The sequence below is a fragment of the Somniosus microcephalus genome, chromosome 15 (assembly GCF_052327205.1).
Source record: "Somniosus microcephalus isolate GS21.2 chromosome 15, FLI_Smic_1.0, whole genome shotgun sequence".
NCBI classification, from domain to species: domain Eukaryota; kingdom Metazoa; phylum Chordata; class Chondrichthyes; order Squaliformes; family Somniosidae; genus Somniosus; species Somniosus microcephalus.
In genome coordinates this window covers 63649432-63666320 of record NC_141001.1, presented here as the reverse complement: position 1 = coordinate 63666320, position 16889 = coordinate 63649432, and the positions used below count along the sequence as shown (strand labels likewise).

General features: G+C 45.5%; 1 protein-coding gene across 2 annotated transcripts in view; it reads right to left on the bottom strand.

The window, feature by feature from the left end:
• Positions 1–16889, bottom strand: part of cyp2r1 (cytochrome P450, family 2, subfamily R, polypeptide 1) — a 55731-nt gene that overhangs the window by 17686 nt on the left and 21156 nt on the right. For both annotated transcript variants that reach the window (XM_086007898.1, XM_086007900.1), the window contains exons 3-4: positions 3678–4310; positions 2595–2924 (exon numbers count right to left, since the gene is read on the bottom strand). In XM_086007898.1, coding sequence (XP_085864024.1) covers positions 2595–2924; positions 3678–4310 — 963 coding nt within the window. The remainder of the gene's footprint in view (positions 1–2594; positions 2925–3677; positions 4311–16889) is intronic.

The window sequence follows — 16889 nt, the reverse complement described above, 5'->3', positions numbered from 1 at the left end:
GCAGCTGAGCGCGCGCAAACACTTTGCGCCGGCGCTAAATGTCTACTGACGTTGGGCGTAGGCGCAGATCGTCCTGCGCCCGGGCGCTAAGTGCCTAGCGCTCGAGATCTACCCCTCCTAAGGCGCTAACGGCTGGCGAACGCAACTGAATTTCTAGGCCTGGCTGTCTCTTTCAAGGGTATGTGTGAGAATAGCCGCTCGTAGTCTCGTCGATTCATGACGGTCAGGGCTGATCCTGTATCCAATTCCATTTTGACTTGGGACCCTGCTATCGTGAGGGTGACCCAAATGGTTCGGTGATCCTCTTTTGCGATTACGTTGTGAAGTTTGAGACAGCTTAGTCTCTTGTTCCCGGATTCACTATCGCTCATCTGGTCTTCGGAACTACTGTCCGTCATCTTTTGTACTTTCCTGTACTGTTCCTTGGTAGCCTTTTTGTTGTCGTTAGTCTTCTTCCCAGACCTGCAAACTCGTGCAATGTGTCCCATCTTTCCGCATTGCCTGCATATTTTGTCCTTGGACCAGCAGTCCTTCCGGTCATGGGTTGTTCTGCCGCAGCGATAACATTTTTCAAATCCCCGTGTCATTTCGTGGGTGCCGTATTCCTGTGGCTTTTGCTGTATTTCCGCAGCTCCCCTTGCTGCTGCTTCGTACAATACTGCCACGCTGAAAGCCTTATCTAGCGTCAGCTCTTTCTCTGAGAGTAACCTCTTCTGGGTTCCTTCACTCAGGAGTCCACAGACAAATTTGTCCCATAGGGTATCTGCCAGTCCTGCTCCGAACTGGCAGTGCTTTGATAGCTTGCGTAGTTCCGTAAGGTAATCAACATTGCTCTCATCTTTATGCTGATTTCTCCTGTGGAATTTAAATCTTTCTGCTATCAGCAGCGGTGTAGGATTTAGGTGTTCCTGTAGGATATCAACAATTTCGTTAAAACTCTTCGCCATCGGTTTGGCTGGAGTAATCAGGTTCCGCAATAGGCCGTATGTTCTTGCGCCCATTAAGTTTAGTAGTACCGATGCCTTTTTCTCATCGGCTACTTCGTTTGCCTCGCAATATACTTCGACTCTTTCCACATATGTGGTCCAGTCTTCTATTGCATTATCGAAGGCAGTGATATTGCCAGTCTTCGGCATTTTGGAAATCTAAGATGGCGCCTCCCGCGCTTTGCCTTCTTCCCCGATTTAACAAAATGGCGCCTCCCGCGCTTTCCGTCTTCCCCGCTGCTGCTAGCGCTGTTGCTGGCGTTTTATGCCTTGATGGCGACGCCCTATGGTCTTCGCGCACTTCCCCCCGCACTGCTGCTAACGCCGCTCTCTGCGGTTCCCGTGGCAAACTGCAGCTCCTCGCGGCTTTCTGCGCTTCTAATTTCTTTTATTTCCCCGTCGTCGGAGCAACCCTGCAGGACACTTTCCTCCCTCTTCTCGGGTCTGTACGCTGCCCAGCTTCGTAGCACCGGCCGCGCCCTGTGTGCTCCACCCTCTCTCTCTCTCTCCTCTTCCCGACAACGCTGCTCGGCCCCATTGAAAAGCCACCCGATCGAGCTCTAGCCCGCCGCAGCCCAGGAAGGATTAGTGTACTACCTGCCACCAGCCCGATTAGCTGGAACACCATAGACAGGATAACCAAGCCCCGCTCTCGACAGCCTCTCCTGCAAATCTTCAACTCCGATGAATCAGAGGCGGTTGCCCACGGTCAACGCCCGTTTCTTCTGTTTGTTTTTTTTTTCTTTCTTCCTTCTGGCCTCGACCTCTGACAACTTCGCTTCAGGGATGGATCCCCATGAGGTGGTGCAGACTGTAGGTAAGTTCGGATCTGCTCGTCGCCAGTATTATGTCCGTGTGTAGTTTAGACACGGACTGCAGGAGTTGGTTATAACAGGTCTTTACTGAGTGGAGACAAACTGGAACTACTATGCAAAAGCTACTACACAGGCTTATATACAGGGGTGGTCACTACTGGTACTGCAGTGTACAGGGGCTGCAGAATATAGTTCCTTCTGCAAAGTACATACACTACACTGAAGGCTCTGTCTCTAGCTGGGATATCAGTCCACAGAAGCAAGTAGCTCTAGAGCAAGCCACCCAACTATGTTTTTTCTTGTGTAAGCCGTGACAGCAAGCTGCTCAAAAGTGAAAGTCAAGCCTTATCCTGTTCTCACTGGACATCTGCATACATCTACTTTGCAGCAGCACGAAATAAGTCGTGATCAGGAGCAGGAACTTTGCCTGAATTTTCTTTTACAAACGATAGTATCCCAACTAATTTTGAACCTGGGACTTTCTGGTCTATATGTCTACTCCTTAGCCCACTGGGCTATTGGTAGAGTTCTCTGAAGCACATTCTAACATGTTTCTTCTTCTGGAACTCAGACTTTGCATGCCACTTTCCATGACAGCTGCAGTGTGAATGTAGTTGCACCACTAAAGGAGCACTCTTTTGTTTTGAATGCATGCCATAAAACATTTCTTAATGTTCACTATTCAAAAAGATTTTTAAAATTTTGGAACTTTGTCAGCAAATATTGCTCTACCGCATTCAATTGAGCCAGCTCATTATCAAAATGCAACATGCCCTCACAGCTTATTTCTTACCAATAGAAAATGGAACAAATGCTTCTTTCTTCACAAATTGTCCGTTGTTGTCCAGAAATCTCTCAGGACAAAATATGTCAGGAGTACTCCAATATTTCTCATCAAAGTGTACAGAGTAAAGATTTGTTATAACTGTGGTTCCCTTTGGAATGGAATAACCTCGAACAACAGTGTCCTTGGTAGTTGCATGGAAAATGCCAAGTGGAGCTATATTGCAAAATCTCAGAACTTCATGTAGAACCGCTTCTGTGTATGGCATCTGTGACTTGTTTTCCAGAGAAGGTATATGAGTTTTCCCCACAATAGTGTCAATTTCCTGATGTACTTTCTCTGTATAAGGGGAGAAATAAGAATCTTAGTGGTTTCTTTCACAGCACAGTTGAGAAAGTACACTTGCTAAGAGAGCAGTGTAGAGCTAGTATGTAAAGGCTCGGGGCTAAATGGGAATAGATAAGGAAGTGCTAATCCAATTGAGGTGTTCAGCTGACATTGTAATCTTCAAGGGGAAAACTTGAGAAGTTACTCCATTGTCTGAGCCAAGAATGGACGACTCCCTGTATTCCTCTCCTAATTATCCATTATTTAATAGTACTGTAAATGAACTTTAACTTCTGGTGCCACATTTGTTCCCACTCTCATTGGGAAATGAAGAAAATGTTGTGGGACCTCAAGAATTCACCATTATCAATATACATGTGAATAAATATTATGCAGCATTTACTTTACAATGACAGTTTATATATTTGGCAAAAAATAAGCTTGGATTGGTTGAAATTTGTTTCAATGTGAAATTTGCTTTTTGAACTATATCAAGGCAACTGCACTGAGTATATAATGGTTGTGTTCAATTCTTCTTGTAGAACTGAGAGACAAGATTCACTAGAAAAACAACTGTACATTGTCAATGAGCTCAAGTGAACTTTGATATTTAATTATTTAAATTTAGGTTGGGTTAAAGCTTTCCCAGAGGGATCCAAGTCGGAAAGAAGCTAGTTAAAATTCATCATAAGAATTGTAACTCAGTATTCCATCATCTCATCATATCTGAGAAATGTCAGTCCTATTCTATGACTGTTTTCTCACCTTGAATGTTTGGATACAGTGCCATGTACAAGATGGCCCATCTAAGTGCATTAGTTGTAGTCTCTGTTCCAGCTATAATAAGTTCTCCAACAGTAAAAATTAAGTTCTCTGTTGAAAAGGAAGATTCGGGATCATTAATGTTCTTTTCCAATTCATCCAAATATGAATCAATGAGATGCCGGGGTTTCTGAACGGTTCTGTTTTGTGAAAACCGCTGTATAATCTTCAGCAAAAAGTCATATACTTCTGCTGCGTTTTTGAACAAACGCTGATGTTTTCCAAAAGGCAGGATCCCAATCCAAGGGAAAGCATTGTACAGGAATGCCCATGCACTGGCTGCCAATTCAATATTTTCACTAAATATCTCAATCATATGCTGATAATCTGTATCATCATATGTGAAGCGCTCTCCAAAAATAATCAGGTTTGTGATGTTGGAAACTGCGTTAGTTACAAGGCACTTGGCATCAAATGGTTTTCCTTTGTATGCGTCAATAGCATCTAAAAAAAACATACATTCCTCAGAAATTTTTTTTTCAAAGCTCTTTTGACCAGGTCCAAAACAGCGAAAGCAGTTCACAGCAACCTTCCGATGGTCAGTCCAACCACGACCATATTTGGAGTTCAACAGCCCTAGGAAGAGAGATATTTAAAAAAAAAAAGAACATTGATGCACTTTTCAATACCATCAAGTTAACTAGGACAAGTTGTGAAGATTAGCATTGGTCTCAAATTGATTAGCATGGACCACTTTTCAGTGTAACAATCTCAATCAACAGTGGAAAAACAGTAAGACTTATATTTCAGGCAAGATCCCAGTAGAATAACGTCAGTGTACCATTTGCACCCATCTGAACTAACATTAGCTGACCTCACCAGTTTGTGGTATCAGCCTTATTTTAATAATACATGCAAGCTTCCAGTGTTGTTGCTGCTTCTGATTAGGTGCTCACCATTTGTGATGTGGAACTTGTTTGCTGCTCCAGGATTTAAAGGCCTGCAGCAGCTTAAAGGGGCCAGTATAGGAGAATATCTTGAAAGTGATATCTGTGAAGTATCATTCCTCCAAATTCTCTGATAATATATTGAAGCGCTTCTCTCAGAAGTTCAACAGTGAAGACGTGCCCTGTTGGATCCAAGTACCGCAGGCCCCAAAGGAGAGCAGTGCAACAACAGTGGAAGGAGGTGGCTAGGGCAGTGAATGCCAATACTACAACCCAATGTGTGACAACTCCATGTGGAAAGAAGTTTAGAGACTTTACCAGGTCTGCTAAGGAAAGAGGAACATACTGTACTAAACATCTCAGCCATTTATAGTGATTACCCGTCATATTGTGTTGCTAATCAACTGGAGGCCACCTGGTCCCCTTCATACCCCCAGACTCCACTTGGAGGTCTTCCTTCACTCTCAGCCTTACATGGATTCACCCACTCAAGGCTTTGTATGTAATTGCTTGTAGTGTGTGCCTATCATTTCCCTCATTATGAACTGTTTGCTGACACCTGAGTTTTATTGCATCATGACAAAAAAGGTCATTCTAAACATTTTCATTTTTTATACAAATAACAATAGAGGGGGACTGGCAATAAGTGATGGACGCTAAATATTTGCCCTCTCAGCCCCATGAGAAGGAAACATTTCAGATTGTGGAAGGGTTACCATGCAGAGAGTCAGAGACAAGAAATTAGAAAGACAGGTGCCACCTGCATGATATTGTTTCTCTTCCTTATAATCCTAATAGGACCTTGTACTCCCCGTCAGCAAACAAGATCATAAAACCCTTATGTTGATCTTTTTGCTGAAAGTGACTTGTGAATTCTACTCCTCAGTAACCCATTTTATCCTCGTATTTTCCTCCTCCAAATGCCCCCAAAGAAGAAAACGCTGAAAAGGACGAAGAGCTCAACCTCTCAGTTTCCAGCACTGTCAGCATATGTCATCAATCACTTTTTCCCTCCCAAGCTCCTGCCCACTTACATCCACCCAGGGAACATTACAGAGTGAGGCATAGGAGGGTGCACTGGATGAAACAAAGAGCATGAACAAACAAGAGCAAGTGGGACTAGAACATAAGGAGGTCTGGAGGCGTCGCTCTTTGGCTAAAGAGCATAGGGATCTGAATCTCTCAGGTTCTGCTTTTAAAAGGGTGCTTGCAGAGTGTCGCCATATGTAAAGGCATGAGCACCTGTTTCTGACACTGTATGGCAGATGGTAGGTCAATTGGAGGAGCCACTTTTGACATCTGTGGTACTCCTGATGGATGGCTACTCAGCACTGCAGTCCACTCGGGAGCATGTCGGGTGATCTGCAACAGAGACCCCATTGTGGGAGCCCCATGGGAAGTCTGCGTTTCATCCATGGATACTCAAGGTTACTGCCATAGAGGACTGCGATGCCAGATTGGAGAGGACTGTTTCTTCCAGCCAAGTGACTGAGGCTGGAGTACAGACAAATATCTTACAGGGTTTTTTTTTTGGTACCATTAAGATTCCGTTCCACAAATAATGCCCATGCAGAGCCTGTTCCCATCACTAGTGGCATGGCAGAAAGGTAGATGAATACGGTAGCTAAGTGGTTATGGTACTGGACTAGCAACCCAGAGGTTTTGAATTCGTCCCATGGCAAGTTGGGAAATTAGAACATAAGAAATAGGAGCAGGAGTCGGCCATTTGGCCCTCGAGCCTGCTGTGCCATTCAATAAGATCATGGATGATCTGATCTTGGCCTCACTCCACTTTCCTGTCTATCTCTACCTTAAATATATTCAATGTCCCAGCCTCCACAGCTCTCTGGGGTAGAGAATTCCAAAGATTCACGACCCTCTGAGAGAAGAAATTCCTCCTCATCTCTGTTTTAAATGGGCGACCCCCTTATTCTGAAACTATTACCCCTAGTTCTAGATTTCCCCACGAGGGGAAACATCCTCTCAGCATCCACCCTGTCAAGCCCCATCAGAATCTTGTATGTTTCAATAAGATCACCTCTCATTCTTCTAAACTCCAATGAGTATAGGCCAAACCTGCTCAACCTTTCTTCATAAGACAACCTCTTCAACTCAGGAATCAACCTAGCGAACCTTCTCTGAACTGCCTCCAATGAAAGTATATCCTTCCTTAAATAAGGAGACCAAAATTGTACGCAGTACTCCAGATGTGGTCCCCCAACAGTTGTAGCAAGACTTCCCTACTTTTATACTCCATCCCCCTTGCAATAAAGGCCAATATTCCATTTGCCTCCCTAATTACTTGCTGCACTTGCATGCTAACTTTTTTGTGTTTCATGTACGAGGACACCTAGATCCCTCTGTACCACAGCCTTCTGTAGTCTCTCTCCATTTAAATAATATTTTGCTTTTTTATTCTTCCTACCAAAGTGGATAACCTCACATTTTCCCACATTGTACACCATCTGCCAAATATTTGCCCACTCACTTAACCTATCCATATGCAGATTCTTTGTGTCCTCCTCACAACTTGCTTTCCCACCTATCTTTGTATCGTCAGCAAATTTGGCAACAGTACACTTGGTCCTTTCAACCAAGTCATTAATATAGATTGTAAATAGTTGAGGCCCCAGCACTGATCCCCCTGTGGCACCCCTCTAGTTACAGTTTGCCAACCTGAAAATGACCCATTTATTCTGACTCTCTGTTTTCTGTTAGTTAGCCAATCCTCTATCAAATCTAATATATTACCCCCAACACCATAAGCTCTTATCTTGTGCAGTAACCTTTTATACGGCACCTTATCGAATGCCTTCTGGAAATCCAAATACATGACATCTACTGGTTCCCCTTTATCCACCCTGCTCGTTACATCCTCAAATTTGTCAAACACGATTTCCCTTTCATAAAACCATGTTGACTCTGCTTGATTGTGTTATGATTTTCTGAATGTTCTGCTATTACTTCCATAATAATGGATTCCAGCATTTCCCAATGATAGATGTTAGGCTAACTGGCCTACAGTTTCATGCTTTCTGTCTCCCTCCTTTCTTGAATAGGGGAGTTACATTTGCAGTTTTCCAATCCGCTGGGACCTCTCCAGAATCCAGGGAATTTTGGTAGATTACAACCAACGCATCCACCATCTCTGCAGCCACTTCTTTTAAAACCCTAGGATGCAGGCCATCAGGTCCAGGGGACTTGTCAGCCTTTAGTCCCATTAGTTTACCTAGTACTTTTTCTCTAGTGATAGTGATTGTTTTAAGTTCCACCCTCCCTAAAGCCCCCGATCAATTATTATTGGGATGCTTTTAGTGTCTTCAACCATGAAGACCGATACAAAATATTTGTTCAAAGTCTCTGCCATTTCCTGGTTTCCCATTATTAATTCCCCAGTCTCATCCTCGAAGGGACCAATGTTTACTTTAGCTACTCTCTTCCTTTTTATGTACCTGTAGAAGCTTTTACTGTCTCTTTTTATATTTTTTGCTAGTTTACTCTCATAATTTATCTTCTCCCTCTTTTTTTGTCATCCTTTGCTGGTTTCTAAAAATTTCCCAATCCTCTGGCCTACCCCTAATCTTTGTATTTATTAATTCTGCTGATTTGTGTGCTGGCATTTGTAGGAGTGCTGGATTGTTGTAAAAACACAACTGGTTCACTAATGTATTTTAGGGAAGGAAACCTGCCAATACTACCTCGTCTGGCCTACATATGCCTTCAGCCCCTCATTTCATGTTTGATTCTAATGCCCTCAGGGCAACCAGAGTTGGACAATAAAGGTGTCCTTGCCAGCATCGTCCACATCCAGAGAACAAATATGCACCTGCTACAAAGTCAATCTGCCATGGGTACCTTTGTTCTTGTAATAAATCTGAACATCTTACTATTCTACATTTACTTACATGATAACATAACCGGGGTTTAGAATCATAGAATGGTTACAGCACAGAAGGAGGCCATTCAGCCCATCGAGCCCATGCCGGCTCTCTGCAAGAGCACTTCAGCTAGTCCCACTCACCCGCCTTGTCCCCGTAGCCCTGCAAATTTCTTTCCTTCAGATACTTATCCAATTCCCTTTTGAAAACCACGATTGAATCTGCATCCACCACCCTCTCAGGCCATGCATTCCAGATCCTAACCACTCGTATAAAGAAGTTTTTCCTCATGTCGCTTTTGGTTCTATCGCCAATCACCTTAAATCTGTGTCCTCTGGTTCTCGATCCTTCCGCCAATGGGAACAGTTTCTCTCTATCTACTCTGTCTAGACCCCTCATGATTTTGAACACTTCTATCAAATCTCCTCTCAACCTTCTTTGCTCTAAGGAGAACAACCCCAGTTTCACCAGTCTATCCACGTAACCTCGAGGTAGGCTAAGCATACACCTGATGAGCTGACGCTAGATACAGATCATTGAGCTCATTTATTTGCAGAGCATCGTCATATGTAAAGGGACTAGGAGTAGTTTCTGATACTGTGCAGCAATAAGAAAAGATTAGTGGTTAACATAAATGGAACCTAAAAATCTTTTATAAACATATAAAAAGTAAAAGGGTAGTTAAGAATAGTTAAAGGAATGGTGGGGCCGATTAGGCACAAAAAAGGAAATAATCTTGCAGAATGAGTACTTTGCATCTACACAAAAGAGGATGAAGTTAATAGGTGGTGGGGTGGGGGGCAACAATTTGAGTAGAGATATTGGGTAGGATAAAAATAGATAGAAAGGAGGTGTTAAATAGGTTGGCATCACTCAAAGTTAACAAGTCACCCAGTCCAAATGGGATGCATTCTAGGTTGCTGAGGGAAGCTAGGATGGAGATGGCAGAAGCTCTGACCACAATCTCTCAATCCTCCTTGGATATGGGAGTAGTGCCAGAGGACTGGAGTACTGCAAATGTTACACCCCTGTTCAAAAAAGGGGAGAGGGATAAACCTGGTAACTGCAGGCCATTCAGCCTAATGTCAGTGGTGGAAAAACTACTAGAGACCATTGTCCAGGAGAAAATTAATTCTCACGTGGAGAAGCATGGGTTAATAAGGGACAGCCAGTACAGATTTGTTAAAGGCAAATCGTGTCTGACTGAGTTATTTTATGAAGTAACAGAGTAGGTTGATGAAGGTAGTGCAGTAGGTGTATATATGGATTTTCAAAAGGCATTTGATAAGGTACCAAATAACAGACTTATTCGGAAAATAGAAGCACGTAGTATTAAAGGGACAGTGGTAATTTGGGTACTTAATTGGCTAAGGGATAGGAGGCAAAGAGTAATGGTGAACGGATGTTTTTCTGACTGGAGAGAAGTATGCAGTGGGGTCCCCCAGTGGTCGGTATTCGTACCACTACTTTTGTTATATATAAATGACCTGGACTTGGGTATAGGGAGTACAATTTAGAATTTTGCGGATGATACAAAACATGGCAACATAGTAATTAGTGAGCAGGATAGTGGCAGACTTTGGGAGAACATAGACAGATTGGCGAAATGGGCAGACACATGGCAGAAGTAATTTAGTGCAGATAAGTGTGAAGTGATGCACTTTGAGGGGAACAACATGGAGAGGCAGTATAATCTAAATTGTACTATTTTGATGGGAGGGTGGGGGACGGGGAGGTGCAAGAGCAGAGGGACCTGGAGGTGCATATTTCCAAATCTTTGATGGCAAGTTGATATTTGGCTTTGTAAATAGGGACATTGAATGCAAAAAAAAAAAGTCCTGCTGAACCTTTATAAATCAGTGGTTGGGCCTCAGCTGGAGTATTGTGTACAATTTTGGGCACCACACTTTAGGAAGGATGTCAAGGCCTTGGAGAGGGTACAGAGGAAGTTTACCAGGATGATACCAGGGATGAGGGACTTCAGTTATGTGGAGAGATTGGAGAAGTTGGGATTGTTCTCCTTAGAGTAGAGAAGGTTAAGAGGAGACCTAATAGAGGTGTTCAAAATTAAAAGGGGTTTTGATAGAGCAAGTAGGGAGAAACTGTTTCCTCTGGCAAGTCATTCGGTAACCAAAGGTCATAGATTTAAAACAATTGGTAAATGAACTAGTGGGGAAATGAGGAGACATTTTTTCACTCAGGGTTGTTAGGAATGCACTATCTGAAAGAGTAGTGGAAGCAGATTCCATAGGAACTTTCAAAAGGCATTTAGACATGTACTTGAAGGCTAATTTGCAGCGTTGTGGGGAAACTGCTGGGGAGTGGGACTAAATTGGACAGCTCTTTCAAAGAGCTGGCACAGGCATGATGAGCTGAATGTCCTTCTGTGCTGTAGGATTCTATGATGTCACAGTAAGATAAACATACAGAACAGTCACTATGACCAGATTCACTCAATTCAATCCAAGTTACTTATCTTCACATAATAATACAAAATAAGGAAGACATCACATTAGCCCACGCTGTTAGGTTGCTTTACTTGATCTAAACAAGTTGGCTTCAAACTTTCCTCCAGCATTTCTAAATTCTTCGCTTCAACAAAAGACCTCACACTGTTCCCTTTAACAAACCTGACTGCTCTCTCAGCTTTCCTGTTTAATAAAAACTTCTTTCCCTGCATCCTTGTGTGTCTCACTGTCCTCCCTCTGCTCACATGCAGGGATCAAAACTTTCCAGCACAATGATATGAGATATTTTTGATTATCTAAAAAAGCTAATGAATTGCTTATTGCTCGGGGTAAACAGCTTACATTGATCATACTAACCACCTCTCGTCTAGCTGCTTTTTAAAAGCTTTCATTAAAAACCCCAGCATGAAAAGTAACTTTTTTTTAAAAAGTCCTTTCTGTGGAAAAGTGGTGAAAAAAATCCTGAAACATAACAGCATTCATATCATTGTGCTGTGTCTTAGTATAGCAGCACTCATATGCCCCTCCATCAAACCCCTGAGATGCCTGTACAGAGGCAGAAAGTAGGCAAGGTTAGGCTTCCCAAGCAGCAGCAGCAGGCTGTGCAGCCGGCAGTAGATCCATCCATGACATAGCTGCCATGTGATGAGGGCTTTTTCAGTCCGAGTAGGCTCACAGCAACACACAACAGCCAGCTACTTCACACACTCTTTCCACTTAGGCGGGAGAGAGCGTTAGATTAGGTTAAGAGTTCACACTTGATACACTTGCACCAAGGGGAAGCATGGTGCTAAATAGGACTATATACATTATGGGTTTTAATGATGAGGTGGCATGAATGGCATAGGGAAGATTGTATACATGATGGCATGTTAGTGGTGGGAAGGGAGAGTTCATGTACACAGGAATGTTCATGCAGTGGTCAGTCAAGAGGACTTCTGTATTAGTGTGTCAAGAATGTAACCTTCAATCAGGCAAAGACTGTCCTCTGCATCTTCTTCAGGCTGTTGCAGCTCCCTGGCCAAATACAGATAGGAGCACCCCTAATGGTATCCTCAGTTGTGGCATTACCAGTAGGTAGATGGATGACACCCATCTCTGGTGTGGCCTCACCAGCCTGGTCTCCCTCCAGTCTTCCTCTTTTTCTTCTTCCATGAAGCTAAGGTAGAAGGAAGTACTCAGTGGGAAACCTATTTTGTATCTTGTCTGGGACAGGAGGAAGGCAGCTGGCAGAAACGAGGTAATTTTTTGCCTCCCAAAATCAGTTGATAAATAAAGATTCTGTAAAGCTTTAAAACATTGCTCGTTGACTCTGAAATTGTGGCAGGGACGATACGATGGCCTCAGTTCTCCCGAGCTGGAGGAAATGATTTAGCTAGGGTTTGATGTCAGAAAAGCAGTCTGACAGAATGGAAGCCATCAAACGGATGAAAGAAGTAGTGGAGAGTTAGAACTGGATGTTGTCAGCATACATGTGAAAGCTGACTGCTTGCTTGCAGATGAAGTTGCCATGGGGCAATTAGTGGGTAAGGAAGAGGAAGGGACAAAGGATAGATATTTGGGGAATTCTGGTGGGGATGGGAAGAAAAGCCATTGCTGGAAATGCACTGACTGCATTTGGATACCATGCAGAAGCAGTTCCATGGAACTGTACGACAGGAGAGGTTTTAGTGGAGGATAATGGAAAGGTTGAAGAGGATAAGGATGGATTATGCACCATGATCACAGTTACAAACACAAACAATGGGCTAAAAATGTGGTTGTGTAGCGACCGTTGTTTGCCGCTATCGGTGCCGAATTGGCTCAAAAATGGCATCCCAGCAGCACAGGCGCACTGGACCCCATTTTGAGGAGGGCGTTGGCGTCAGCTCTGGGAGCATGCGCCATAAGTCAATCAGTATGCAAAGCAGATTTGACGCCAGCGCTGCCCTCTCTTAACCTCGCACAACTGAGCATGTGTTCAGCAGCAGGAAGAACCCCACACCAGCGCTATTTAACGGGATCATCACCTACTTACAGGTTAGTTGTTGATTGATTTCTACTAGCTGTTGCTGAGTTTGTAGAAGTGTTTTATGCTTTCTAGACTTCTTTAAAGTTGCCTGAAGTCTACAAGGAGTGGTGTGGCATGTGCTCAAGGACTTGGTACAGACTTACAAAGGGTCTGCTCAGACCAGTTGCTCCCAGACATGGGTGCAGTAGTTTGTATCCCCCTTGGCCTGCAGCATGAGAGAGAGAAGAGCAGGCGTGACACAGAGCAGGACAAGCTGCTAGAAAAGGCAGGAGGGGGGAGAAGGGCTCGCAACAGGAGGCCATATCCACCCAGGGTCTTCAGAGAACAATTCTCCTACCTCACCCTCAGCGAGGAACAGTGTACGCGATGTGTCCGTTTTACTAAGGTGGTGCTCACTGAAATCTGCCACCTGCTGCAGGTAGACCTGCAGCCTCAGTCCAGGGCGAGGAAGGCATTGCTGTAAAGGTGACGGCCTTGAACAACTTCACATCGGGCTCCTTCCAGGCTGGAGCAGGCGACATCTGTCACATCTCCCAGTTCGCTATCCACTCCTGTACAAGGGAGGTCAGTGAAGCTCTGCTTACAAGGAGAGCTGAATACATTTCATTCTCTCTTGTCAGAGAGAAGCAGGCAGAGTGAGCACGTGGCTTCCCCATGGTGCAGGGTGCCATTGACTGCATGCACGTCACTTTGCGAGCACTGCATCTCAATTCAGCAATGTACCGCAACTGGAAAGAATGCCACTCCCTCAATGTCCAGCTGATGTGCAACCATACTCAGCGCATCATGCAAGTGAGTGCTTGGTATCATGGCGGCAGCCATGATGCCTTCACTCTGCGGCAGTCCGCTGTACCATCAGCATTTGAGCCACCACAACATCATCCAGTGGCTACTGGTTGACGAGGGCTATCCGCTGACCACCTGGCTCATGACTCCGCTGTGCAACCCACACACACACGTGGGCAGCAGGCATATAATGAAAGCCATGCTGCCATATGGAATCTAATCGAGCAGACCACTGTCGTCCTGAAACAATGCTTCTGCTGCCTGGACCGCATGGAGGAGCCCTGCAGTATTCGCCAAGATTTGTCGTGGTCTGCTGCATGCTTCACAATCTTGTCATCATAAGGGCACAGCCCTTGCCACCAGGCATATGGCAACCAGTGGAGGAGGAGGAAGTAGAAGAGGAAGAGGTGGAAGATGCAGAGAAGGAAGGAGGCAACCGAGACAGCCCCTTTCTGCCCGGGCTGTCCGTGATCGACTCATCCGACTGTGGTACCAGTGAACGTAACCTCAATTCCCTGTTCACCAATAGTCCTACGCCTTACCTTCCCAACAGTCTCCTTTTGGGCACAATACAACAATAAAAGCCACCACAAAACAAACATTCCAAACCAATTTTATGAATTAAACCATTACAATATTTCATTCAAAAGTCAACTAATCACCCTTGTGTATTCCCTTAGTGCCTGTCTTCAGTGTGGCTTTGCCTGTCCTGGTGCTCCTACACAGTGCTACCCCAGTGGCTGCAGCATGGCTGGTGAAAGGCTGCTGACTTTCAGTGGGAGAGACTGCAAATGGCCTTGCGCATCTCTAGGCCTATTGATCCGGCTTCAGACTGCACCACCTCAGCATGGGCAGAAGCAGTCTGGGCTGGCTGGCTGACAGGCAACAGCAAGGGCACTGGTGGAGTGGCAGTGGTGGGAGGATGAATGCTGTCATCCTGAGAGAGGACAGCAGGTTCGTTCTCCACGGAGCCACTGTCATTTCCCCGGGGCGGCGCCTCAGCAATCCTAGTAATCTGCTGGAGGACAGATTGTTGGACAACTGTGACAGCCTGCAAGCCCCTTTCAACACTGGTAAACCCAGTCATGATGGTAGCAGTCTGTGCTTGAGTGGCAGCAAGCTGAGCTTGCATGGCTTCAGTCTGAACTTCCATTGCAGCACTCAGGTTGGGTGGTTTCTGCTTGTGCTGCAATCGAAGCTGAGACATCGGCCATCAGACGCTGCATGGTGGTTGGGTCCACGAGTTGTGCTAATGGACCTGCCCACCCCTTCCACGCTGGAAAGGATGGGCTCCAAGCTCTGCACAAATTCCTGTGCAAGGTTGGAGCTGGACTCCTCCATGCTCCTTGACATTGCATTCAGGCTTTCTGGCAGGCCTTCCAATGCACCAAGTATTTTGTTGTGCATACCCATCAGCTTTCTTCTGTAGGCCGCCCCATCAAAGTCCTCTGCAGCAGAATTTGTGCGCAACCTCGCCCTCCGGGGAGCTGGCACCTGCGCTACCCTTTCCCCCTGCCCTGGCTGCAGCCCACTCGTGCCCGGTGACTCAGCACTTGCAGATCCCGCCTCTGAGCTACCGTCTAAAGTCCACGTAGTGCCAGTATCTGAGCTGGTGGCTGCAAGTGTCAGATCGAGTGACGGTGTTTTTTCTTTAACATCACTCTTCTCTCCCTCTTCTTCTTGCATCACTGCCTAGTCAGGTTGGATTTCTTGGGTCTCCATAATGAGAAAGGCACAAGGGTAGGGGTTGTGGTGACCCTTTTGTTGCGGGGGAAAGCAAGAGGTGCATGCTTATACCATCTGCAGCCTGTAAGTCAGAAGAGATTGTGGGATGAGGGGGAAATGGGGTGTGAGAAGGAGGATTAGGTATGAGCGTAGCATCATTTGCAATGGTTTCAGTGCCACCGCTGGCCACGGCCTCAGTCACAGCCACTCCCAATTATGGCGATCAGCGTCTCCTCGAGCGGGGTCAGGATATGGAGGCACGCCTGTCCCCCTCCAGTTAGCTGCAGCTGCCTACGATTGTGCGCCACCTTGTCCTGCAAGTGAGAGGGAAGTTTGTCAGTGAGTGTGGTTCACTGTGTTTGGCTGATGTGACTGTCATGGTTGAATGGCTGGCAGTGTGGGCAAGATGTGGGTGTGAGGCTTGCAGCAGTTGTAAGTGTGTGAGGGTGAGATGGAGCATATGAATGTGAGGTCCGAGTCGTGATTGATAGGGATTGTTAGTAGGTGAGTAATGGGGGTGTGGTGAATTGAGCAGTGTGTGAGGCTCATGATGCAGTTTGTGGGATATGGCATTTGAAAATGAATTCACTGACCTTGACCACTCGTGTGAGGTCACTAAACATCTTCCTGCACTGCATCCAGGTCCTTGGGGCTACACTGCTTGCATTGATAATGACAGCTATCTGCTCCCATTCCCTTCTCAGCGTCTGTCTGCAGGTCCTCCTGGCCCCCTGTGGATACAGGACATCTCTCCTCCTGTCCACCTCCTGCACCAGGGCCTCGAGTGCTGCATCCAAAATTCTGGGAGCTCTCTCTCTGTCATGTTGCACCATCTTCACCTTTCCTGTAGGTAATACATTTCTCTACAACGACTTCCAATACCTGTTGCAGCCAGAATGCACTTCCTCTTAAGAGGTGCAGGCTGGCTGTAAGAACTGCAGGCTGGCTTTAATTGGTGCTGGCCTCGCACAAACTTGAGACCCCTGCTGAGCGGGCAGCCACTCAACAGCACATTTAGCGCTGGGTTGCACACCACTATCATAATTAGCAGGCAGCACGAAGTTTGCATGCTATCTGCATTACATCGAACGGGCGCGGGCTAATAATGCATCCCGATCCCTGCACCCATTTTCGGGCCTTATCCAATTTTTATCCGAGTGTTTTGGTGCAGTGAGAAGGGTGAAGTCTGAACTGGAGGAATTAGAACAGAAAGGAGAGATCAGCATCGAGCTGGGAGGTGACAACACATTTGAAGACCTTAAAGAGAAAAGAGAAATGGAGGTGGAGTGGTAGTTGCAGAGGATGGATGGATGGGTCAAGGGCGCACTCTTTAGGAAGGGGTGTAATGATAGTTTTGAAGAGAAGAGGGATGGTGCTTGAGGAAGGGGAATTGTTGACAA